This window comes from Chlorocebus sabaeus, chromosome 13 (genome assembly GCF_047675955.1).
Source record: "Chlorocebus sabaeus isolate Y175 chromosome 13, mChlSab1.0.hap1, whole genome shotgun sequence".
In the NCBI taxonomy this organism is placed as follows: domain Eukaryota; kingdom Metazoa; phylum Chordata; class Mammalia; order Primates; family Cercopithecidae; genus Chlorocebus; species Chlorocebus sabaeus.
In genome coordinates, this window is record NC_132916.1 from 69,451,731 (window position 1) to 69,476,617 (window position 24,887).

Consider the following 24,887-nt stretch of genomic DNA (forward strand, 5'->3'; position numbering starts at 1 on the left):
ACCTCCTTCGTATTGAGTCATCTTAACCTTCAGCTTTGCACGCAAAAATATATACACAAATATACAGTTACAATATAGCCAACTTCAATTCACTGCCTTAAATTTGCTTTTGGCTCACTTTTTATTTAGTACATGTCATCAACTTAGCTCACCTAGTTTAAATTTGTCTAAATTGTTAAAAGCTAAATTCATTTTTATACAAAAATGCAAGAAAACACAGATGAGAATTCCGATTTTGTTTTAATTTCTAGGGCAATGTGGCTTTCAACTTATTGTTTAACCTACTTCCTCTGTTTGGTTCAGTGGGTTTTTTTAAAGTTTTCTCTTTGGGTAGCTAAGGAGATGCTGGAGAGAAGAGCAGCACCTGAAGCCTCCCTCTCCTGTTTCGATAAAAGGGATGTCCCCTTTTTAATCTCTTCAAATATTGGGCTTCTGTGTGAGTTTTTATTTTGGTGGGTGAAGGGTCCTGCAAAAGTTGGACAAACAAAAGACATATCACTGGTTTGCTTAGCTTGCAAAACAAGGGGCAAATTTTGATGATATCTGAGTTTTCTTTTAACTCTACTAATCTCTGATACTCTGTCTTTAGGGGACGAAGAAAGAAATTGCAATATCTGTTGTTTCCAAAGAGTTGAGTATTGATTATAGGATCATTTTAACGAGATCTGCAAAAGTACAGAAAAACAAATCGATCAGGATGGGAGGAACATAGAATTAAGATGAGCTTCATGGATAGTGAGCTGGACAGTGTGGCTGGAAGAAAATGAAGTGTCCTTGGGGGAGATGCCCCTGGAGGAAAATCTCCTTTATTGGGAAAAAAAGGAAGGGCCCTCTGCCTACTGTGCAGTGCATTTAATAAGCTGTGCTTTCTCTTCATTACCTTCCTCTTTTTCCTACCAATGAACTGAAAGGGGTGGTACATTTTCTCACCCATCGTAAGGGTCATAGTGACACTCCTATAACAAAAGACAGGTCAACCAGAAAAGCACAAGAAATTTACTTAATCAAAGTTTTACCTGACATGAGAGCCTTCAGAAGGTCCAAAGACAACAGGGAAAAGTATCTATTTTTACACTTAGATTGAGTGAGGAATGGATGACTGCATTGAATTGTGATTGGATGAAAGGGTATAATTTAATGATAATAGACTGAGAAGGGAATTCCAGCAAGGCCTATCTGTTCAGATTCTTCTTGGCTTCTCCCTGCCACATATTCCTCTAGGGACAGGATATCTGTCGCAGGAGAATCTTCAGGAGAGAAGGGTGAAGGTCACAGTGAACTTGCTAGATTTTATGGCTTGCTTTGGGCAAGAGGAGTTCTAGTTTTTATGACCCACCTTGGGGAGGAGGAATTCTGATTTCTGTTTATCACTTTGGAAGGAGAAAGAGGGGCAGGAGACAAGAGACCCAGAGGTCAGAGAGACCTTACTTCTGAGGCCTTTCAGTCTCCTTCGTTTCAAAGTACTCAACCCACCATGTTCTGAGCCCTGAACACCTGTTTGAAAATACTTTCTTAGAATTTTCTGTGTAGCACTGCTTTGAGATGTATCTCAACATGGTCCTTATGATCATTTAATTTTTTTCTTGGATACATGTTGGGGAATTTGGGAGAAGACTTTTTATTTCAGGCAGACATAATATTTTTTCATCATCCAAAGTAACCAAATACATTCTTGGCATTCAATATATATTCAATAATAAGCCTATCTTCGAATTGTTCCTTTTTCTATTTCAGCTGACCTGAATAACGTACGTTTTTCTGCCTACCGTACAGCAATCAAAATCCGAAGACTACAAAAAGCGCTATGTTGTGAGTTATTCTACCAAAGTTAATCTATCTGTTACTTGAATTGCCTTTAAAAAAAAAAAAAAAAAAAAAAGAGAAAGATAAATGAAGAGGATGGAGTGTTTGCCGAGTTAATCTGGTTTTCAGTGTTCCTCACTCAAGGAGTTGGTTTTGTTTCTATAAATATTTTATTACTTGCCCCATCAGTGTGCAGTACTGAACACATGCCATTCTTACTTGGAGAACAAAATTAACCAAAACACAGGAGTAATGTAAAAAGCTTTTTCAAAAATTGTGCTGCCACCCAGTTTAAGAGGATTAAATCAAAGAAAGTATTAAGTCATGTGTTTTCAGTACCTTTTGCCCATTTGGAAGTGTAGAGTTCCATTTTGTCTCAATTTGTATGAGACAAATGTATATAAAGAAACACTAAAAAATCACATTCCTGATCTAAATTTGAACTGGCACCTTAACAAGTTAGATAAAAGGCTCTGTTTTCTTTTAAATATATCTTGAGACATTTAGTATTATCAATGCATTTTTCCTGTGGAGGATGTGTTCAGAGTGGAATTCTGTGACAGTCCTTTCATCAAAAGGATATTTTCCCCCCAAAATAACCTAAAATTAAGTAGCAATGTGAATACTTAGCATATAGATTTATGCTACCTGGATTCTATTTGTGGTTGTAGTTCTAATGATTGAGTCTACCCTAGGCCTTGTCAGATAGTTGATATGGAAAGTGATATTTACCTATTCTTTTAAGATAGGGTAAATTGAAAAGTTCCAAGTATTCTTGTTTGCTACCTTTTGTTAACCGTTAATATATGTCTAGGCAGTTCAGTGATGCTTTGAAAATTATGCTTTGAAAAATGATATGTTAGGGTTGAAAAATCTGCTCCTTGAAAGTCAACAGAAATTAGCAATAAATTTTAAGCTGGCTACATGAAGAGAGTTGAGGAAAGAGAGGTATAATGTCATTCAGAGAAAACAGCAATGCAAAGCTTGAAAATAAGAAAAGCTTAAGCTATATATGGAAGAGAGGTCTACAGGGCTGAAAGACACCTCCAGATAAGTCTATGCAAGGAAGAATGAGATGACCTTGACTCTTGCATAATCCACAGAACCTCAAAGATAATTAGCAGGTTGTAGTAGTTGCAGCAAGTGTTGCAGAATTACCAGGACAAATAAAAGAAAGCCACCACCCTCTGGCTACTGATCAGTATGTTGAGCGAAAAGGGAATAGGAAGTAAATTATGAACACACAAAAGGGATGTTTGGTCTGCGCAGGAGTCCGTGGTGACAGCAGTTTTGAAAGAGGCTCAGCTGCACCTCCAGGATCCAGCTGATGGGTCTGGAAGTTCTTCTCAGGCCTGATGAGCAGTAAAATAAGGACAGAAGACTCAGCCACAAAATTTCCATTGACAGAAGACTGCTTTGTGTCGTTATGAACATGGTCCCAGTTTTCAACAACACTTCTGGGTGGATAAACATATTAACACATTTGGTGTTTTCTTCTCTTGGTTCTTTGGGTTCCTAAAGAAAAAACCCCCCTCCCCAGCTCTTCCCCTCAAACCTGAGATGAATAGAAGGGACTCCTCCAACTTTTAAACTAAATTGATAGTGACAACCAAATGACAGTTAGAAAAGGGCTAGATTGTATTGGATTTCAAGCATATGAGGTGCTTTTTTCAGAGCCAACTGGCCTTCACTTTTCCCACTGCCTTCTCCCACTGCCCTCCAGCCAAGGCCTGTGGGCCACTCCTGGAGCTCACCAGTTTATTATTAATCTGCTTCTTCCTCTCCCTTCCTTTCCGTTTACTAGAAATACCCTGACCCTTTCTCTGCAATGGCCTGTAACCCTTTATTTCTCCCAAATACTGTTAAAGATTTACCTCTTTTGGAAACATTTACAAGCTAATCCTACCTGTCTCCATGGTTTTCCCAGTAGTTTATGATTGCCTGTAATAGCAGGTTCTCTCACCTTAGTGACAAGTGCTTGCCTTTGTGTGCTGGAATAATGTTAGGTGGATTGCCCTGTCTCCACTGTGAACTACTTTCAGTCATGGCTGTCTCTCATTATGTGCAAATCCCCACCCAGCATAAGGCAGAGGGCAGTGTCATTGTTCATTCATTTGTTGGGCCCCAAGATTGTGCAGGAAATAAAACATTATAAAGGGACTTGATTCTCACAATCAAGGAACTCATATTTGGAGAACATTGCACAGGGACCCAATGCCCTGCTTACAAAAGATTCCTGGTGCCCTCAGAACAGAATGGTCTTTGCCTGGCTCACCTCTCTGTCCACCTCCTTCCCTCTGCTCCACCGGGGTATCACCATTTCATCATCCACTTAGTGATAGAAATGGCAAACTGTATTCCATTCCTCCTGCCTAAAAAGCACTTGTCCTAGCTCTTTGTATAGGTTGGTGCAAAAATAATTGCAGTTTTTGTCATTAAAAGTAAGTTAGGGTATTTCATTAAAAGTAATGGCGAAAACCTCAATTACTTTTGGACCAACTTAATACTTCTGTTCTTCCCTTGGCTGGTACACTCATCCCTGTAGGTCTCAATGTTGTAGATCACCTCTCTTATAATGAGGTTTTCTATGGCTCCTCATAGAACTGTTCTTTTCCTTAGATGACACTTCTGGAGCTTCATTTAGGCACTAAGGCAAAGTGTCAGTCATAATTTTTAATATTCTGTTTATTAGTTATTGTTTGCTTGTCCATCATGGGAGGGATAAGTCTGTGTTCTTCTCTACTTAGGATCTCAGACAATTTCTGGCACAGAGCAGGGGTTGCTTAGGACACACTGAGTGAATGATTTGAGTTTGAAGGTTGTATAGCAGTACACCAGAAGACGTGTCCAAGGAGATTTATAGCAGCACTTTTTAATAGTAAACTTATTCAGATTTGGCATATTTATAAATATAATACAGCAACAGAAATCAATGAGCTAGTAATCAGCATCAACATTATTTAATCTTAGAACTATAAAATTAAGTGAAAAAATTAAATAGCAGAAAAAATTTCTACCACTTTGTTCCATTTACATGTAGTTCAAACCTATGCAAAGCTAACTGCTTTATTATTTAGGGACACATAGACACTTTTAAAAACTGAAAATGAAATACAAAGGTTAGTGGTTAGCCCCGTAATTGTAAGAGGATGTAATTAGGCAGGATTTCCAAAGGGCTTCCAAGATAGTGGTAACATTCTAATTTTTTTTAGCTGTGTGATGGACTAATGGGTATTTGTTCTATTATTTTCTTTTAGACTACATGTATGTATTTTCTGTATTCCTTTGTATTTTGATTTTGAAACTTTATGTGATAGGTAATAGCAGAGAAGCAAAAGAGAAGTATATTCTGAGGAGGAAGAGAGTCCCCTCATTATGAAGAAGGCAGGTTTCCTTGATTAGTGGGCATATAAGCCAGGCTATAAAAGGCACCTGAGATTTAGGCATGAGGCAGTTAATTGGGGATAAGAAGGGAAGGAGTTATCTGTGTGAGAATTAAGGTGTGGATGGTGTTCAGGGAACATCAACTTATAGAGTCTGAATGGAATAGCTTAGCTATTTGTCCAATATCCAGAAATTTCCTTAAAGTTAGTTTAGGTCAATTTGAAGGTCATTTCTTTCCTGAAATTCCTTTCTATTTTGTTCCTCAAGTTCTTATTGTGTTGTATTTCATGTTTGGATATTTTTCATTGTAGAATGGGAAGCCATGAGGCAGTTTCTTTATTGTGGGAGTTTACAGATAGGGCCAGAGGTGGAAGTATGCTTTAGGGAATAGCTAAGCAAGACCAAAGGGCAGAGAACAGAGAATGGGTAAATAGTTCAGGCAAAGGATGATCCAGGCTGAGCTGACTGGGAGTTGTAGGAAGGGAGATGAGGGTCTGGATTTTTAAGGCTGCCTGAGGGAGAACTGATGACTGGGGGAACTGCGTAGTTGGTAAATTGTGGAGGGTAGAAGGAGGAAGGATGTTAGGATATTTCATGGTTTGCAGATTGGATTTCATCATGACAAGAAGGCTAGGCCTTTATGGGTAGAGGTTCCTGAAAGAGAATTATGTAGCTCTTGTAGGGATCAGAGCAATGGTACGCAAGTCAAGTGTTGAGGCAGGAGATCAACAGGAGAAAAGAGAATCTGGAACCATCCAAAGAGAAGCAATAACAGAAGTAAGGGGAGTGAGTGAGGGCCTCAGGCTCACAGAGTGAAAGGCCAGATGTGAAACCTTGAGCTCTGCCTATATTTCTGGGGAAGAGGAGATAGGAGAAATGCTAAAATAATAATAACAAAATAATTAAAAAAATAAAGAATGGCTACATAGCTTGACACCTGGAGAAGTGTCAGAGAAGCCCAAGATTGGGTGCTAAACAGTGTTCATTGTTTTGCAGAGCGGGAGAATGATGATGCATTTCTATTCCATCCACTGTGCCTTATATGTGGGGTTAAAGAAACAGTCAGAAAGTTGGATAGAAAATGATTCTGCTGTTTGTTTCATTTACCACATGACTGAGCTGTCATTTGTCTCCCTTTTAAACGAGAAAATCTTAATCATAATTTTCTATGATTTAAATGCAGTCAGTTCTTTAAAGGTACGTAAATGTGACACACTTCAGGAAGATTTATGCTTGACTTAGGCACTAAGACAAAGTGTCAGAGTAAATCACTAAAAATTGAAGACATGACAGTCTGTGGGATGTGGCAAATCAGTGTCACAGCTACAGAGTGTATCACCAGGGAGACTTCAGAAAGAAATACAGGAACAGCCTGATGCAGGAAATGGACTTTTTGGAATTTGGTCTGTTGTCACCTGATGCCATGTGGCGATCCAATAGCAGTGCTGTGTTACTGGCATAATTGATGTTGGAATTCAGAAAACTTTGAGCCTTTTGGCCATATTTGAATATGTTCCTTGGTGTCTGTGGGGAGCTGTAGTTCCCTAGCTACTGCCCTTTATTAAACACTTTCCTTTGTCAGGCACTTTGCTTCTGCCCTCTAGAGGTTTATTGAAAACTGTACAGTTGACCCTTGACACCCAAAACTTAACATTAACAGTCAAAACATACTTGATATGCTATGTATTGTATACTCTTACTCTACAACAAAGTAAGCTAGAGAAAAGAAAATATCAAGAAAATAATAAAAGAAAATATATTTAATATTCACTAAGTGGAAAGTGCTCATCATAAAGGGTCTTCATCTTTGTCGACTTCATGTTGAATAAGCTGAGGAGGAGGAAGAAGAGGTTGGTATTGCTGTCTCAGGGGTAACAGAGGCAGAAAGGGTAGAGGAGGTGGCAGAGGAGGCAGGAGAGGCAGGCACCCTCAGTGGTTAACTTTAATTGGAAAAACTCCACGTGTAGGTGGACCCTCACAGTTCAAACTTGCGCTGTTCGAGAGTCAAGTGTACAGGGCAAAGAAACGAGGTAAGAATGACAGTGAAAATTCCAAATAGTTCTTAGTTTTTTTCTGACACCATCTCTAACTCATATGAGGATTATTTGACTTATTTTTTTGCTATTAGCTTAAGTTTACCAATGATACATTTGACATCTGAAGGAAATGAATTGTTTCGTTATCCAGACTTGTATGTTTTATGTTTATCTTTTTTTTAAAAAAAAAGAAAAAGAAAAAGAAAAAAAAAGTCTTCCCTGTTGTTTTTGAAATCATTTAATCTGTACGGGTTTAAAGCAGTTCTTTTAATTTGTAGATAACTTGAAAAAATAAATAATTCTATGTTAGTCAGAGAGCTAGCATGGACACATTTCATATATGTCTTTAAAAATTCAAAATTAGTAGTTATTGAATGGTTACAAATGGGTAAATACAAAAGAAGCTATTTGTTCATTTTAGTTAACTGTCAGAATATGTCATTTTTTTTGAGAGAACAGTTTTTGCATCAGACGAAGAGAAGTTGGTTTTATATGTATATAACCTTATTTTTTCTCTTTGCCTCTTATTTTTAATGCTAAAAAGTTAAATATATAACATATATGTGTATAACCAAATATTTTCTCTTTGCTTCTTATTTTTTAATGCTAAAAAGTTAAAAAATAAGAAAAAATAAGATTAGAGTTCTTCTAGTCTAATTTTCTTATGCCAAAAGCTTAAATACAGAGACAGAGAAAGAATTTTATAAAAACTGATTTCTATGAGCAGACCTTGAGTTAATGTGGGCTCTGATTTTCCTTACTCAGATGTTTAGATTTGGAAGAGTCATCTCTACAATCAATAAATGTATAGATACATGGTAGTTTGGTAATCTGCTTTGTCTGTCTGTTTTCAGTTAGTGAATGAATGACTCAAAATTGATTAAATAAAAAAAGATTTTGTCATTTTCATCTAAACTCCTCCTTCAGGCCTTTGCAGGCCTCCCCTTGGGCAGTGTGTGCCTGGCCCATGCATTTCTCCTGTTTCACTGTAGGCAAACAGCACTCATGAGTAAGCCACACATCACCCACACCGCAGTCCACCATTCCTTAGAGCCTCTGGGCTTGATTGAATTCTTGCCTTTTCTCAAGCACTTCTCTAAACCTGGAATTCTTTTCTTACTTCATGTGGATCTCTTGTATTTTATCCATTTTTCAAGGCCCATTTCAAATTGCACCTCTCCAAGGAGCCTTTTCCAGTTGTCCTTCCTCTCCTAGAAGTAGTAGCTCTAGCAGAAATTTGCATATTCTTCTCATAGGGCATGTTTACTCCTCCTTTTAGTAAAGCCATCAGTATGTCTTTGAGAGCAGGGGCTCTGCCTTTGCCTCCTGTGCACACCCTCCTGGCTCTATCACCAGCCATGCCTACCATAGATATGGTGCACATGAAGAGTAAGAATGGGAACAAATTTATGAAGACTAATGGATGTGGGGACTGTCCTGGGAAGCCCTAGTACTTCCTCTTAGCTACAGGTCACCTCTGTGTCAGAACATCATCGGAAGTAAACCAGATTATGGCCAGATTGTGACAATCTTATAGATCGGGCTTGATTCAGCAGGCAGTGGAGAGCTGTTATTTTTCTACAAAACCTGTTTTTCAGTAAACTTTGTGTGTAATGATGTACATGATAAAAAACTGCTTAAGAACAATTAGTTTGGCTGTGATACAAAGAATGAAGAGAGCAGTGCACAGGCTGTTTGCAGGAGTTAAGATGAGGAGAGCAGTGTAATATTTGAGATGTGTTGCCATTTGAAGTAGATTGAGAGATTTATGCCTTGCTACATTTAAAAGCAAAAAGAGCCTGGCAAAGGGAAAACCAGAAAAAGAAAGTAGGAAAAATTAATATTCCAAAGAGCAAAAAATGGGAAGCGACAGAGTCCAGATTCAAAAGTATGAAAGTGTGGTAAAATGTAAGAATAGAAATGTGTTTGTTTCTTTAAAAGCTGAAATTTAGCTAAAAAGGGTGGATTCTTAAATTGAAGAATCAAACTAAATACTTGAGACTAGAAATGCCTTTGTTTTTATGTTGTTATGTAATGTAATGACTGTACACATTCCTTCTTCTCCCCTGGTTAGTGGATCTCTTAGAGTTGAGTACAACAAATGAAATTTTCAAACAGCACAAGCTGAACCAAAATGACCAGCTCCTCAGTGTTCCAGATGTCATCAACTGTCTGACAACAACTTATGATGGACTTGAGCAAATGCATAAGGACCTGGTCAATGTTCCACTCTGTGTGGATATGTGTCTCAATTGGTTGCTTAATGTCTATGACACGTAAGTTTATATTTTTTCTCATTAAAATATAATAATTGAATGAAATATGTTAATGGAAAATGTCTGATTTTTAAGTGAATTTTTTAATAAGTGCTTTCAAATTACTTTCCCAGTGGAAATATTTATGTTTGTTGTTGAAAATGAATTATTTTACAAATCATTGAACTCTTAACAAACGATAGAACAAAAAAGAATGTGTATCTTTCATCTTAAAATTTTGCTTCAATTTACAAAGACTGTCAAATTTATAGTATTCTTTGTCAAGATGCTAGGGAAACAATATAGCTAAGTCCTACTTCCTTCTTGTTTCATAATGTCTCACAGTATTTCTTTTTTCAAAATAAAAAATCTTCTATTTATTGTTATAAATTAGAATAATTTATTAGCTCATAATAATCTGCTCTACAATCTTTGTAATCCAACTGAAGAGTGATTTGAATGGCAGTGAACAAGATAGTCTTTTAATATTCGCTTTATTTGCATAGTGGTTATGTGTGCGTGTGTATATATATATGGTGTTTTAAATAATTTATGCTACAGGACACTTTAATATCTGTCATTTAATTAGGTAGTCACTGTTACATAAAGCACACTCACAACTCCCAGCATAACTCATTTGCCATTAGTTTGACCCTTTTGAAAATGACAGTGCATTTGTGAAGTAGTCAGTTCTAGAAAGACCTACTGTGGGCTGACATTTCTGAAACATTAGGAATTACTCATTGTTCTGGTAGGGGGTTAAAGTATGCAAAGATGAAATAAGAAAACTAGAACTGGGCTGGGCGCAGTGGCTCATGCCTGTAATCCTTGGGAAGCCGAGTGAGGGGGGTGGATCACCTGAGGTTAGGAGTTCGAGACCAGCCTGACCAACATGGTGAAACCCCCTCTCTACTAAAAATACAAAAATTAGCCAGACATGGTGACGGGCACTTGTAATCTCAGCTACTTGGGAGGCTGAGGCAGGAGAATCTCTTGAACCCAGGAGGCAAAGTTTGTAGTGAGCCGAGATCGCACCACTCCACTCCAGTCTGGGTGACAGAGCCAGACTCTGTCTCAAAAAAAGAAAAGTAAACTAGAACTGTTGTTCTGAAATATTTATTACTTCTTTATGTTGGAAACATTCAGAATCCTCTCTTCTATCTTTTGAACCTGTGAGATAAATTATTGTTTACTATATTCACCCTACAGTGCTATAGAACACTAGAACTTATTCCCCCTACCTATATGTAATTTTATATCAATTAATGAAACTTTCCCTATCCTCCTCTCTCTATTTTTTTGATTAGAAAAATATTTTATCTTTCAGTATTCACAAATATCTTAATAAAGTCTTTCTAAATAATCAGCCATTGTGTGCTTGAGGGCTCTTAAGAAACTCACTGAAGCACGAGTCTCAACTACCATAATGAATATGGGATTTACAGTATCCCTGTCCAATATTTTTAGTACATTTCATTTTAATGCACATTTTAAGTTCTCCTAGGGTAAAATATTATCATTAGCCTTAATCCACCATTAAGTTGGCTCTTTAATAATTTAAATCCTCAAAAGATACTTTTTCATAGTAAATTCAGCAAAATAGTTGGACAAAGGTGTTTTAACTACAAAGCCTGTAACTTAACTTTTACATCCCAGGAAAATTGCTAAATTCATAGAATACTTCGGAACTCCATTCAGTCCTATAGAATATGGTAGAGGTATACATCTTGAACTACCTTTTAAGGAAGAACTGGGAAAGAGGTTCAGTTGCCTTCTATTGTCCATGGCTCTGACATACTGTTTTGGTTTTCTGGGTCTGCCATAAGAAAGAATGATAGACTGAATGGCTTCAACAAGATAAATGTATTTCCTAACAGTTCTAGACACTAAGAGTGTGAGATCCCAGGTGCTGGCCAGGTTGAGTCTTTATGGAAGCCACTCTTTCTGGTCTGCAGATGGTCGTTTTCTCCCTGTGTCTTCACAAGATTTTTCCTTGTCTGCTGCATGCTCATCTCCTTTTCCTCTAAGGACACCAGTCATATCAAATTAAGACACACTCTAATGACCTCATTTTAACTTAATTACATCTTTAAAGACCCTTTCTCCAAATGCAGTCACATTCTGAGGTACTAGGAGTTAGGACCTTAACCTATAAATTTTAGGGGACACAGTTCAGTGCATAATGCACACATATGCTCTTTTCACTGGACAACCCAAAGGGAATAGTGCCACTTGGTTGGGAGGAAGCAGTGTGTGAAATGGCATGATTCATATTCTAGGGAGTTAAATGTTGGCACAGTTCCACTTCCCACCATCAAATGGGAATGTGGAAACTACTACACTTTGCCAGTATTTCTCATTTAGAAAGACAGTATCTCAAAATTTCTCATTTTTCATTTCAAAGGAAAAAAAAATCCTTCAGGACTAATCTCTCTTCTATGCAAAAGAAAGATGGCAAAGACCATGCTGGATCAGAATGGTGCACATTCAATGTAGCTTTCTATCTTGGAAAAGAGTATTGGGGATTAATCTATGGAAAAAACAGTTACTCTTATGACAGTAGTGTCAGATGGCCAGAGCTGGTTGCCCAGGTTTCTCTAACAACCGTGATTTATTTTTTAATCTAAATAATAGTTATTAACTCTTTTCAACCAATAATTTTGAGAATCAGATAGAAATTACTATCTGCCCTCCAATTAGGACATTACAGACTCATACATCTGTGAATCTGAGGAATGGTACCTTGTTCTAACATTTCTATTCATTCAGCCGTCCTGACATTCACTCACTAATCATATATCCGTGGCTGCCTTCCTTCCTGTCATGTGATAGAGCCAGAACTGGTGTTTTCAGCTTCAGCCAGCTCTTAATAATGAGTGATGCACACGCAGATCACAGAATTCTCAAAGTAGAAGGATTTGGGGATCTTTAATTCTGCCCTTTTCTCTTTACTAATTGAAAACCTTACCCAGTGAGACAGGAGAATTTATCTACCTATTACATATTAGTCATAATTAAAGAACTAATATTCAGGATCTTTTGATAATCATTTGATTATTCTTATTATATTGCCATATCTAGGAAACATGGTACTTTAAGTAAACAGGTTTTTTTCCCAATTTTAACATGTACCCACCTCCTGATATTCTGAACTTTGTAAAAAAAATTTCATCTGTCGTGGATAACAATAATTCAGATTTTTGGTTCTGGTTGCTGTGTGGGTTGACAGCTACTTAACATTGGCATCTTAATTTTTCATCTGAAAAATTGAAATTGAAATAAAAATATCCACTCTGCTTACCACACAAAAGGTGATTATGAAGGACAAATGAACTAATACATGTAAAAAGTACTTTATAAAGATAAAATTGATTTCATTTATGAATTTGCAGCCTCAGTCATCTTCCCAGATTAAAAGATCTTAATTTCACAGTCTTCCTTCTGGATTTAATGGACATCAAAAGTGTTTAAATCATGATATAAAGCAACAGTCTGGAGTACTTGGTTTAAATATGTTTTTTTCCTACCAAAAATATTAACCTCATTTGCTGCAGTGTCATTTTTTCCACTGTTCCAAAGATGATATAATTTTATAAAGTAAATGTCTTTACAGTTAAACCAACTTAAAGAGTTGCCTATGAAAACTATCAGGAGACTAAATATTTCAACACTGGACTATGTCACTCACTAATATATTTTACTGTCTCCCTCTTGTCTCTCACATCCAGGTAGCTTATTTACATCAATGTCCTTTATTGTCTGGTCCCACATAACCTGTACAGTTTGGTCAACCAGTTAACCTTGATGCAAGTCTCTGTCCCACCTGAGTACATCTTATTTGTTTGTTTTGGTTTTGGTTTTTTTCAGACAGTCTCACTCTGTCACCAGGCTGGAGTGCAGTGGCACGATCTCAGCTCACTACAACCTCCGACTCCCTGGTTCAAGCGATTTTCCTGCCTCAGCCTCTCGAGTAGCTGGGATTACAGGCATGCACCACCACGCCCAGCTAATTTTTGTATTTTTAGTAGAGATGGAATTTCACCATGTTGGCCAGGATGGTTTCGATCTCCTGACCTCTTGATCTGCCCACCTCGGCCTCCCAAAGTGCTGAGATTACAGTCATGAGCCACCACACCCGGCCTGAACGTGTCTTATCTCTGATGCACACACCCCTGCCTCTATCCCTTTACTCAGGCTTTCACTGTGATACTTTACTTTCTCCTACTTGGGACACTCATGCCATGATATACCTTCTATGTCTGATTTTAGGTTTACCTTCTCTGTCACATGTTGAAAAACTAATGACTACGTATTAGTATAGACTACATAGTCAAACTACGTAATGACAACGTATCACATGACTACGTATTACTAATGATAGGCAGCCACAATCATCTTGTACTTGATTTTTGATTTCCATACATAAAGGATTGTCTCATATGTTTTCTAATTGTGTTCTTATCTTACCTTCCTCAGCTAGTGTATGAGTTCATCTGGGGTAGGAATTATGTCTTCTACTTTTCTCTTGGTCCCAACAGTACACAGAGCAATCCTGGTATCACAGTAAGCCTTCATAACTGGTGATGGTGTGATGACTGGGTGATTGACAGCGTCAGTTGTCTTCCTGATGATATTCCTTTTTTTTTTTTAATCTTTTTTTTTTTTTAAATACTTTAAGTTCTAGGGTACATGTGCATAACGTGCAGGTTTGTTACATATGTATACTTGTGCCATGTTGGTGTGCTGCACCCATCAACTCGTCAGCACCCATCAACTCGTCATTTACATCAGGTATGACGCCCAATGCAATCCCTCCCCCCCGCCCCCCTCCCCGTGATAGGCCCCGGTGTGTGATATTCCCCTTCCCGAGTCCAAGTGATCTCATTGTTCAGTTTCCATCTATGAGTGAGAACATGCGGTGTTTGGTTTTCTGTTCTTGCAATAGTTTGCTCAGAATGATGGTTTCCAGCTGCATCCATGTCCCTACAAAGGACATAAACTCATCCTTTTTTATGGCTGCATAGTATTCCATGGTATATATGTACCACATTCTCTTAATCCAGTCTGTCACCGATGGACATTTGGGTTGATTCCAAGTCTTTGCTATTGTGAATAGTGCCGCAATAAACATACATGTGCATGTGTCTTTATAGCAGCATGATTTATAATCCTTTGGGTATATACCCAGTAATGGGATGGCTGGGTCATATGGTACTTCTAGTTCTAGATCCTTGAGGAATCGCCATACTGTTTTCCTTAATGGTTGAACTAGTTTACAATCCCACCAACAGTGTAAAAGTGTTCCTATTTCTCCACATCCTCTCTAGCACCTGTTTTAATCATTGCCATTCTAACTGCTGTGAGATGGTATCTCATTGTGGTTTTGATTTGCATTTCTCTGATGGCCAGTGATGATGAGCATTTTTTCATGTGTCTGTTGGCTGTATGAATGTCTTCTTTTGAGAAATGTCTGTTCATATCCTTTGCCCACTTTTGGATGGGGTTGTTTGTTTTTTTCTTGTAAATTTGTTTGAGTTCTTTGTAGGTTCTGGATATTAGCCCTTTGTCAGATGAGTAGATTGCAAAAATTTTCTCCCATTCTGTAGGTTGCCTGTTCACTCTGATGGTAGTTTCTTTTGCTATGCAGAAGCTCTTTAGTTTAATGAGATCCCATTTGTCAATTTTGGCTTTTGCTGCCATTGCTTTTGGTGTTTTAGACATGAAGTCTTTGCCCATGCCTATGTCCTGAATGGTACTACCTAGGTTTTCCTCTAGGGTTTTTATGGTATTAGGTCTAACATTTAAGTCTCTAATCCATCTTGAATTAATTTTCGTATAAGGAGTAAGGAAAGGATCCAGTTTCAGCTTTCTACTTATGGCTAGCCAATTTTCCCAGCACCATTTATTAAATAGGGAATCCTTTCCCCATTTCTTGTTTCTCTCAGGTTTGTCAAAGATCAGATGGCTGTAGATGTGTGGTATTATTTCTGAGGACTCTGTTCTGTTCCATTGGTCTATATCTCTGTTTTGGTACCAGTACCATGCTGTTTTGGTTACTGTAGCCTTGTAGTATAGTTTGAAGTCAGGTAGCGTGATGTCTCCAGCTTTGTTCTTTTGACTTAGGATTGTCTTGGAGATGCGGGCTCTTTTTTGGTTCCATATGAACTTTAAAGCAGTTTTTTCCAATTCTGTGAAGAAACTCATTGGTAGCTTGATGGGGATGGCATTAAATCTATAAATAATCTTGGGCATTATGGCCATTTTCACGATATTGAGTCTCCCTATCCATGAGCATGGTATGTTCTTCCATTTGTTTGTGTCCTCTTTTATTTCACCGAGCAGTGGTTTGTAGTTCTCCTTGAAGAGGTCCTTTACATCCCTTGTAAGTTGGATTCCTAGGTATTTTATTCTCTTTGAAGCAATTGTGAATGGAAGTTCATTCATGATTTGACTCTCTGTTTGTCTGTTACTGGTATATAAGAATGCTTGTGATTTTTGCACATTAATTTTGTATCCTGAGACTTTGCTGAAGTTGCTTATCAGCTTAAGGAGATTTTGGGCTGAGACAATGGGGTTTTCTAAATATACAATCATGTCATCTGGAAACAGGGACAATTTGACTTCTTTTCTTTTCCTAACTGAATACCCTTGATTTCTTTCTCTTGCCTGATTGCCCTAGCCAGAACTTCCAACACTATGTGGAATAGGAGTGGTGAGAGAGGGCATCCCTGTCTTGTGCCAGTTTTCAAAGGGAATGTTTCCAGTTTTTGCCCATTCAGTATGGTATTGGCTGTGGGTTTGTCATAAATAGCTCTTATTATTTTGAGGTACGTTCCATCAATACCGAATTTATTGAGCATTTTTAGCATGAAGGGCTGTTGAATTTTGTCAAAAGCCTTTTCTGCATCTATTGAGATAATGATGTGGTTCTTGTCTTTGGTTCTGTTTATATGCTGGATTATGTTTATTGATTTGCGAATGTTGAACCAGCCTTGCATCCCAGGGATGAAGCCCACTTGATCATGGTGGATAAGCTTTTAGATGTGCTGCTGGATTCGGTTTACCAGTACTTTATTGAGGATTTTTGCATCGATGTTCATCAGGGATATTGGTCTAAAATTCTCTTTTTTTGTTGTGTCTCTGCCAGGCTTTGGTGTCAGGGTGATGTTGGCCTCATAAAATGAGTTAGGGAGGATTCCCTCTTTTTCTATTGATTGGAATAGTTTCAGAAGGAATGGTACCAGCTCCTCCTTGTACCTCTGGTAGAATTAGGCTGTGAATCCATCTGGTCCTGGACTTTTTTTGGTTGGTAGGCTATTAATTATTGCCTCAATTTCAGAGCCTGCTATTGGTCTATTCAGGGATTCAACTTCTTCCTGGTTTAGTCTTGGAAGAGTGTAAGTGTCCAGGAAATTATCCATTTCTTCTAGATTTTCTAGTTTATTTGCATAGAGGTGTTTATAGTATTCTCTGATGGTAGTTTGTATTTCTGTGGGGTCGGTGGTGATATCCCCTTTGTCATTTTTTATTGTGTCTATTTGATTTTTCTCTCTTTTCTTCTTTATTAGTCTTGTTAGCGGTCTGTCAATTTTGTTGATCTTTTCAAAAAACCAACTCCTGGATTCATTGATTTTTTGAAGGGTTTTTTGTGTCTCTATCTCCTTCAGTTTTGCTCTGATCTTAGTTATTTCTTGCTTTCTGCTAGCTTTTGAATGAGTTTGCTCTTGCTTCTCTAGTTCTTTTAATTGTGATGTTAGAGTGTCAATTTTAGATCTTTCCAGCTTTCTCTTGTGGGCATTTAGTGCTATAAATTTCCCTCTACACACTGCTTTAAATGTGTCCCAGAGATTCTGGTATGTTGTATCTTTGTTCTCATTGGTTTCAAAGAACATCTTTATTTATGCCTTCATTTCGTTGTATACTCAGTAGTCATTCAGGAGCAGGTTGTTCAGTTTCCATGTAGTTGAGCGGTTTTGAGTTTCTTAGTCCTGAGTTCTATTTTGACTGCACTGTGGTCTGAGAGACAGTTTGTTATAATTTCTGTTCTTGTACATTTGCTGAGGAGTGCTTTACTTCCAATTATGTGGTCAATTTTGGAATAAGTGTGATGTGGTGCTGAGAAGAATGTATATTCTGTTGATTTGGGGTGGAAAGTTCTGTAGATGTCTATTAGGTCTGCTTGCTGCAGAGATGAGTTCAATTCCTGGATATCCTTGTTAACTTTCTGTCTCGTTGATCTGTCTAATGTTGACATTGGGGTGCTGAAGTCTGCCATTATTATTGTATGGGAGTCTAAGTCTCTTTGTAAGTCTCTAAGGACTTGCTTTATGAATCTGGGTGCTCCTGTATTGGGTGCATATATATTAGGATAGTTAACTCTTCCTGTTTAATTGATCCTTTTACCATTATGTAATGGCCTTCTTTGTCTGTTTTGATCTTTGATGGTTTAAAGTCTGTTTTATCAGAGACTAGGATTGCAACCCCTGCTTTTTTTTGTTCTCCATTTGCTTGGTAAATCTTCCTCCATCCCTTTATTTTGAGCCTATGTATGTCTCTGCATGTGAGATGGGTCTCCTGAATACAGCAAACTGATGGGTCTTGACTCTTTATCCAGTTTGTCAGTCTGTGTCTTTTAATTGGAGCATTTAGTCCATTTACATTTAAGGTTAATATTGTTATGTGTGAACTTGATCCTGCCATTATGATATTAACTGGTTATTTTGCTCGTTAGTTGATGCAGTTTCTTCCTAGTCTCGATGGTCTTTACATTTTGGCATGTTTTTGCGATGGCTGGTACCGTTTGTTCCTTTCCATGTTTAGTGCTTCCTTCAGGTCTCTTGTAAGGCTGACCTGGTGGTGACAAAATCTCTAAGCATTTGCTTATCTGTAAAGAATTTTATTTCTCCTTCACTTATAAAACTTAGCTTGGCCAGATATGAAATTCTGGGTTTAAAATTCTTTTCTTTAAGAATGGTGAATATTGGCCCCACTCTCTTCTGACTTGTAGAATTTCTGCTGAGAGATCTGCTGTTAGTCTGATGGGCTTCCCTTTGTGGGTAACCTGACCTTTCTCTCTAGCTGCCCTTAAGATTTTTTCCTTCATTTCAACTTTGGTGAATCTGGCAATTATGTGTCTTGGAGTTGCTCTTCTCGAGGAGTATCTTTGTGGCGTTCTCTGTATTTCCTGAATTTGAATGTTGGCCTGCCCTATTAGGTTGGGGAAGTTCTCCTGCATGATATCCTGAAGAGTGTTTTCCAACTTGGTTCCATTTTCCCCCTCACTTTCAGGCACCCCAATCAGATGTAGATTTGGTCTTTTTACATAATCCCATACTTCTTGCAGGCTTTGTTAATTTCTTTTTCTTCTTTTTTCTTTAGATTTCTCTTCTTGCTTCATTTCATTCATTTGATCCTTCAATCGCTGATACTCTTTCTTCCAGTTGATCAAGTCGGTTACTAAAGCTTGTGCATTTGTCACGTATTTCTCATGTCATGGTTTTCATCTCTGTCCATTCGTTTATGGCCTTCTCTGCATTAATTATTCTGGTTATCAAGTCTTCCACTCTTTTTTCAAGATTTTTAGTTTCTTTGCACTGGGTACGTAATTCGTCCTTTAGCTCTGAGAAGTTTGATGGACTGAAGCCTTCTTCTCTCAACTCGTCAAAGTCATTCTCTGTCCAGCTTTGATCCATTGCTGACGATGAGCTGCGTTCCTTTGGAGGGGGAGATGTGCTCTTATATTTTGAATTTCCAGCTTTTCTGCCTTGCTTTTTCCCTATCTTTGTGGTTTTATCTGCCTCTGGTCTTTGATGATGGTGACGTTCTGATGGGGTTTTGGTGTGGGTGTCCTTCCTTTTTGTTAGTTTTCCTTCTAACAGTCAGGACCCTCAGCTGTAGGTCTGTTGGAGATTGCTTGAGGTCCATTCCAGACCCTGTTTGCCTGGGTGTCAGCAGCAGAGGCTGCAGAAGATAGAATACTGCTGAATAGTGAGTGTACTTGTCTGATTCTTGATTTGGAAGCTTCCTGTCAGGGATGTACCCCACCGTGTGAGGTGTGGGGTGTCAGTCTGCACCTAGTGGAGGATGTCTCCCAGTTAGGCTACTCAGGGGTCAGGGACCCACTTGAGCAGGCAGTCTGTCCCTTCTCAGATCTCAACCTCCGTGTTGGGAGATCCACTGCTCTCTTCAAAGCTGTCAGACAGAGTCGCTTGCGTCTGCAGAGGTTTCTGCTGCTTTTTTGTTGTTGTTGTTGTTGTTGTTTAGGTGTGCCCTGTCCCCAGAGGTGGAGTCTACAGAGACTGGCAGGCCTCCTTGAACTGCTGTGAGCTCCACCCAGTTCGATCTTCCCAGGGTTTTGTTTACCTACTTAAGCCTCAGCAATGGCGGGCGCCCCTCCCCCAGCCTCGCTGCTGCCTTGAGGTTAGATCGCAGACTGCTGTGCTAGCAATGAGGAAGGCTCCACGGGCGTGGGACCCTCCCGGCCAGGTGTGGGATATAATCTCCTGGTGTGCCTGTTTGCTTAAAGTGCAGTATTGGGGTGGGAGTTACCCGATTTTCCAGGTGTTGTGTGTCTCAGTTCCCCTGGCTAGGAAAAGGGATTCCCTTCTCCCTTGCACTTCCCAGGTGAGGTGATGCCTCACCCTGCTTCAGCTCTCGCTGGTTGGGCTGCAACAGCTGATATTCCTTTCTTGTGTTGTGACAGTAGAGTGGGGGTCATGCTTTAATGCATATTATTTTGACCATTTTTCCCTGTAGGGATCACTTTGTCCTTAGCCACATTCGTGTACTTGTCTCAGCCCATTCACAAAGCCTTCTGTTATCCTCTGCAAGTCTATTGTCTGACTGGGTCCAGAGAGTAAACATTTCCTTCTTTTGAAAAGAAGCAAACATTGTCTGTTTCATGTGATAATTAGGAAACTTCTAAAAGATATAAAGTAGAAACACAGTTTGTAGCATGACTCTCTGTAGGGTTAGTGTGAAACTAGTATTTCTGTAATTGTGAAAAATGAATGATTATATTAATTTAGAAAGTTTGCTTAGAAGGACTATGCTTATTTTAATATTAGGTATTAATCATTTCATAGGTTGATTCTGAATGTCGTATACCTACATACTAAGGGTTCAGTAAGTTTATTAGATATGATTTAATATAAATTACAAACTCTAGCCTATTGAGGGAGTACTTTGAAAATACATTGCACCAATCCCTAAGCACATTTTCCTTTCTTATTTATTGCATACTTTACATGTTGTAATATGCATACAGAAAATTCCTGTAGTACATATAATTGACAGTGGAGGAATATCAATTAGTATTACTAGTAAAAATATCAATAAAATCAGTGATTAAATATACTTTGGCAAGAAGACTGCATAAAATTAAAGTTACATGATTCAAATATTTATGTTTTTAAAATAGCACAAATTGTTAACTTTTATACATTCATATATTTATGTAAACTTTCAGTTACAGGTTTTAAGTGTGCTGTACTTGTGTGTTAAAAACAAATAAGAAAATTGACAATAAAAACCTAAAATGAAAACGGATGCTAAATCTGCAATAATAAAGATAGCAATAAAGGCTTTTTTTCTGGGCTATGTGTTATTTCATAGCAAGGATAATATCTTATTAATTTTTGTAATTATCTTCCAATTCCTAGGAGTGGGACTACTGTGACTAACATTTGGTAGATTACTCAGTAATTCTTTGATAAACAATGAAATTAAGAAAACTCTGTGCTTTTAAAGTTAAAAAAACATGTTTCATCTGGTCGACTTATAAGTGAAATAGAAATGATCTCTCCTTAGTGTTGTGTAAAACTATGTTCTAGTGTTGATTATTTAATACATTCTGGTTTTAATTATAATTTGATACTTCCCCAAATAGGTATTTCACATCTGTCTAAGATCACTGACTATTAAAATTGCAATAGTAATTTATAAAAACTGCATTGACAGAAAATTAACTACATACTGAGGGCTTGTAATTTGCTGAATACTTAAATACCAATATTTATACTTACTTAATACTTAATTACCAATAAGTATTCAGCAAGTTATAAGCTCTTAGTATATAATTTTCTTGTTTGTGTTCTTGATTTTAGATATATGATTAGATTTTTCTTGCTGTATGAAGTCACATGTATAAAGTGTGCAGCTCTAGCTATTTTGAATCTTGCATCTACAATTATTAACAGATAGGTTTAATTCATAGTATTTTTAAAGGTGAAATCTTTTCAGCTTTATAATTGTCATTGTCATTTTGCTTTAATTTGTCCTTCTTAGTTCTTGTGTCATGTGCAAAGTGACTTCAAGCTGTGTATTCTTCTAGACTTGGCCAAACACCCTGTTAATATATGTCATGAAATTACAGTATAGTTTTAATGCTAGTTGTTAAAAGTTAATAGAAAAGTTGCATCTTTAAGATATAATTAGTTTTAATGGTTTACCCCCAAGAAAGTAGATATTCATAAACAATTAACATGCTGTATATGGTTTTAAATGCATCTAATACATTAACATTCTTATAATTTTAGGGGTCGAACTGGAAAAATTAGAGTGCAGAGTCTGAAGATTGGATTGATGTCTCTCTCCAAAGGTCTCTTGGAAGAAAAGTACAGATGTATGTAAGAGCTTTCATATACCAACAGTGTTTTTAGTAATAATAATGATTATAACAATTTACTGGAAACTTACATTATATAATTTGTTAGTAGTAATAGTTCTCTCTCTTTTTTTTTAAACTTACTGTGCCTATACTAAGTTGGACAAAAGGTGGCAGTGCACAGACTTGGGGCTTTGTGTGAAATGAAAAACTGATTATAACTAAGAGATGAGGTGCCTGGATGGAGTGAGACCTAACTACAAATTATATTTCATTTAATTCTTAGAATAATCCCTCCATAATGTAAGCATTGGGATTTCCATTTTTCTGGCTGAGAAAATTAATGCTGAGATAGGTTAAGAATCTAGTCTAAGACTGCAGAGCCAATAAGGGATGGGGCTAGAATTAGATACTAGGTTTTTCTGACTCCAAAGCCCAAACTTTTTTATTTCTTTATACTTCCAATGCTTAAAAGAAAAAGATGAACTAGAACCTTTATGGACATAGATGATAATCCTAAATAAACATATTTTACCATTGTGACAAAATAAAACATGATTTTTAAATTTTTGTTATATTTAGATTTACCAAATAAATCAACAGTGTTCCTTTATCTGTCAGTTGATGAAAGATATCTTGGCTTTGGAAAAGGCTTGTGCTCAGGAGCCAAGGGGACCTGTCTTCAAATTTCTGCCACTTAGTAGCTGAGTGTCTTTGGGCAGGTTATGTGATTTCATTGAATATTGCCAACTAAGAGTATTCCCATTTTACAGTTCAAGAAGCTGAAATTTAGCAAATTTTCTTCAACTGAAACCTGAAGCTAATAATTCCTGCTTGGAAAAGAATTATGAGTAATGTTTAAGGTACCTAGAAATAGCAGTTGTTGAATAATTGGTAGCAATTGCCGCTGAGTCCCCAAACTCTTAACTACTATCACATATATTTTGATTTATTTTTGTCCATAAAATGTGAATTTGATCCCATCATGCTTATTCCCAGATGATTCTTTACAGAGAAATCCATACATTTGTGGGAGAGGATTAGGGATATTCTGTGAATAGAGAGATACTAAAAAACAGTAGGATATTTGATTATAGGCCCTGTAAACTTAGTTCAGTTTTGTGTCGTATGTGAACATGAGTACATTTTAATAGCTTTTAATTTCTGGGATTGCTGTGAGGTTATTTGATTTTGAATTTCAGGTCTAGACCGTGATGGCCTGTTTTTCCTACATAGTTTGGCAGGAATGTCAGTGAAGAGATGTAGATTTATATGAAATGAAAAGCTGATTGTAGGATTACGAGATGGGGTGCTATGACGGAGTGAGAGCCTAGTTAGCCATGCAGAAGGAGGCTTTGCACAGAGCTCTTGCTTTGTGGCACTTTATCCAGAATTTAAGTAGTTTTCAGAATCATAATCATGAAAAGATGTAATTTCCAAAGCTGAAGAAGTTATCATTTTTATAATGATCAGGAAAGACAAATGTTAATGAAAATATCAATGTTACAAAATTAGAAATGGATTTTTTATCATCTCTGATTTGGGGTTTCTTGTGCTTCTGAAATAATTAGGGTTCTCTGAAAGTAACAGTTATAGTGTAGAGCTTACTCTGATATATATGCAAATTCAACCTCAAAGCTTTCATTGTCTATAATTCAACATTAACTTTTAGATTTTGGCAGGGGAAGCAGAAGCCTCTGCAGTGAAATTTCTCATATTTAATTGAATCCACAAAGTATGCCATTTTAGGACTAATTAAATAAGAAATCTCTTGGGTTTTAATCTTTAATCTAAATCTTTACTGAGATATCCAGACTTTGGAATGTCCTGGGGTTTTGTTTTGCTTTTTACTTTGAAGACCTTCACCACTCTGATTCCAGTTTTTATTTCCCCCTTGATATCAGAAACTTCCTCATTATTATTTCCTTTATTAGAATTGATATTCCAGACAGTTTGCTCTTCAAATGCAATGGCAAGGCCGCCATTCAAGATCATTGGTATCTGTCTGAACATTGATTTTATTAATACAATGCCCAATGGCAGTGTCTTAACCCCATAACACTTTTTTCTCTTGGTCCTTTCCTAAGAATATTCCTTGTTTAGGTTCTAACAGTGCCCTGGTCTTTATGCTTATAGCTGGCTAGCTTCCTTGCCTCATCAAAAACACATTTACAGACCAGGCACAGTGGCTTATGCCTATAGTCCTAGCTACTTGGGAGGCTAAGGTGGGAGGATTACTTGAGCCCTGGGAGTCAGAGGCTGCAGTGAGCCATAGTCAGACCACCACACTTGCAGCCTGGATGACAAAGCGAGACCTTAAAAAAAAAAAAAAAGTACACATTTTCAAACCATCCTTTTAAATTATCATTAGCATCTCTTCTGTGCTGATTTATTAGAATTTGAGTTTTTAGATTATGACTTTCTTATTACCCATTCCTTTACCCTGACAGTGCTTTTTGTATCTGACTATAATGTTGAGAATGTGAACTTTTGTAGGAACTTTTATAAGGATTTATAGAAATATGTCAAAATGTCTAAGGACACTTTTGTCCTTATGTTTTGTGAGTAGTTTTACCTTAATAGTGGCATAGCGGTATAGCCCTATGCCTCAAAAGAGGAAAGTTGGGCATAGTTGATCTTGCTGAAAACGTACACTTTTATGTAAAGATTATTATACATATTCATCAACTTTTATTTACTTAACAGACCTCTTCCCAGGGACTGGTTTAAAATAAACATCATATTAAGACTACTGGATAAATATTTTTGTCTGTGATAGCCTTATTTTTTTTAATGGAAGAAACA

At 37.3% G+C, this 24,887-nt stretch overlaps 1 protein-coding gene across 11 annotated transcripts in view; it reads left to right on the top strand.

Annotated features, from left to right (window-relative positions):
• The window catches only part of UTRN (utrophin), a 594,041-nt gene that overhangs the window by 499,434 nt on the left and 69,720 nt on the right, over nucleotides 1-24,887 (top strand). For all 11 annotated transcript variants that reach the window (XM_073022551.1, XM_073022550.1, XM_073022552.1 and 8 more), the window contains 3 exons: nucleotides 1,735-1,809; nucleotides 9,298-9,499; nucleotides 22,015-22,100. In XM_073022551.1, coding sequence (XP_072878652.1) covers nucleotides 1,735-1,809; nucleotides 9,298-9,499; nucleotides 22,015-22,100 — 363 coding nt within the window. The remainder of the gene's footprint in view (nucleotides 1-1,734; nucleotides 1,810-9,297; nucleotides 9,500-22,014; nucleotides 22,101-24,887) is intronic.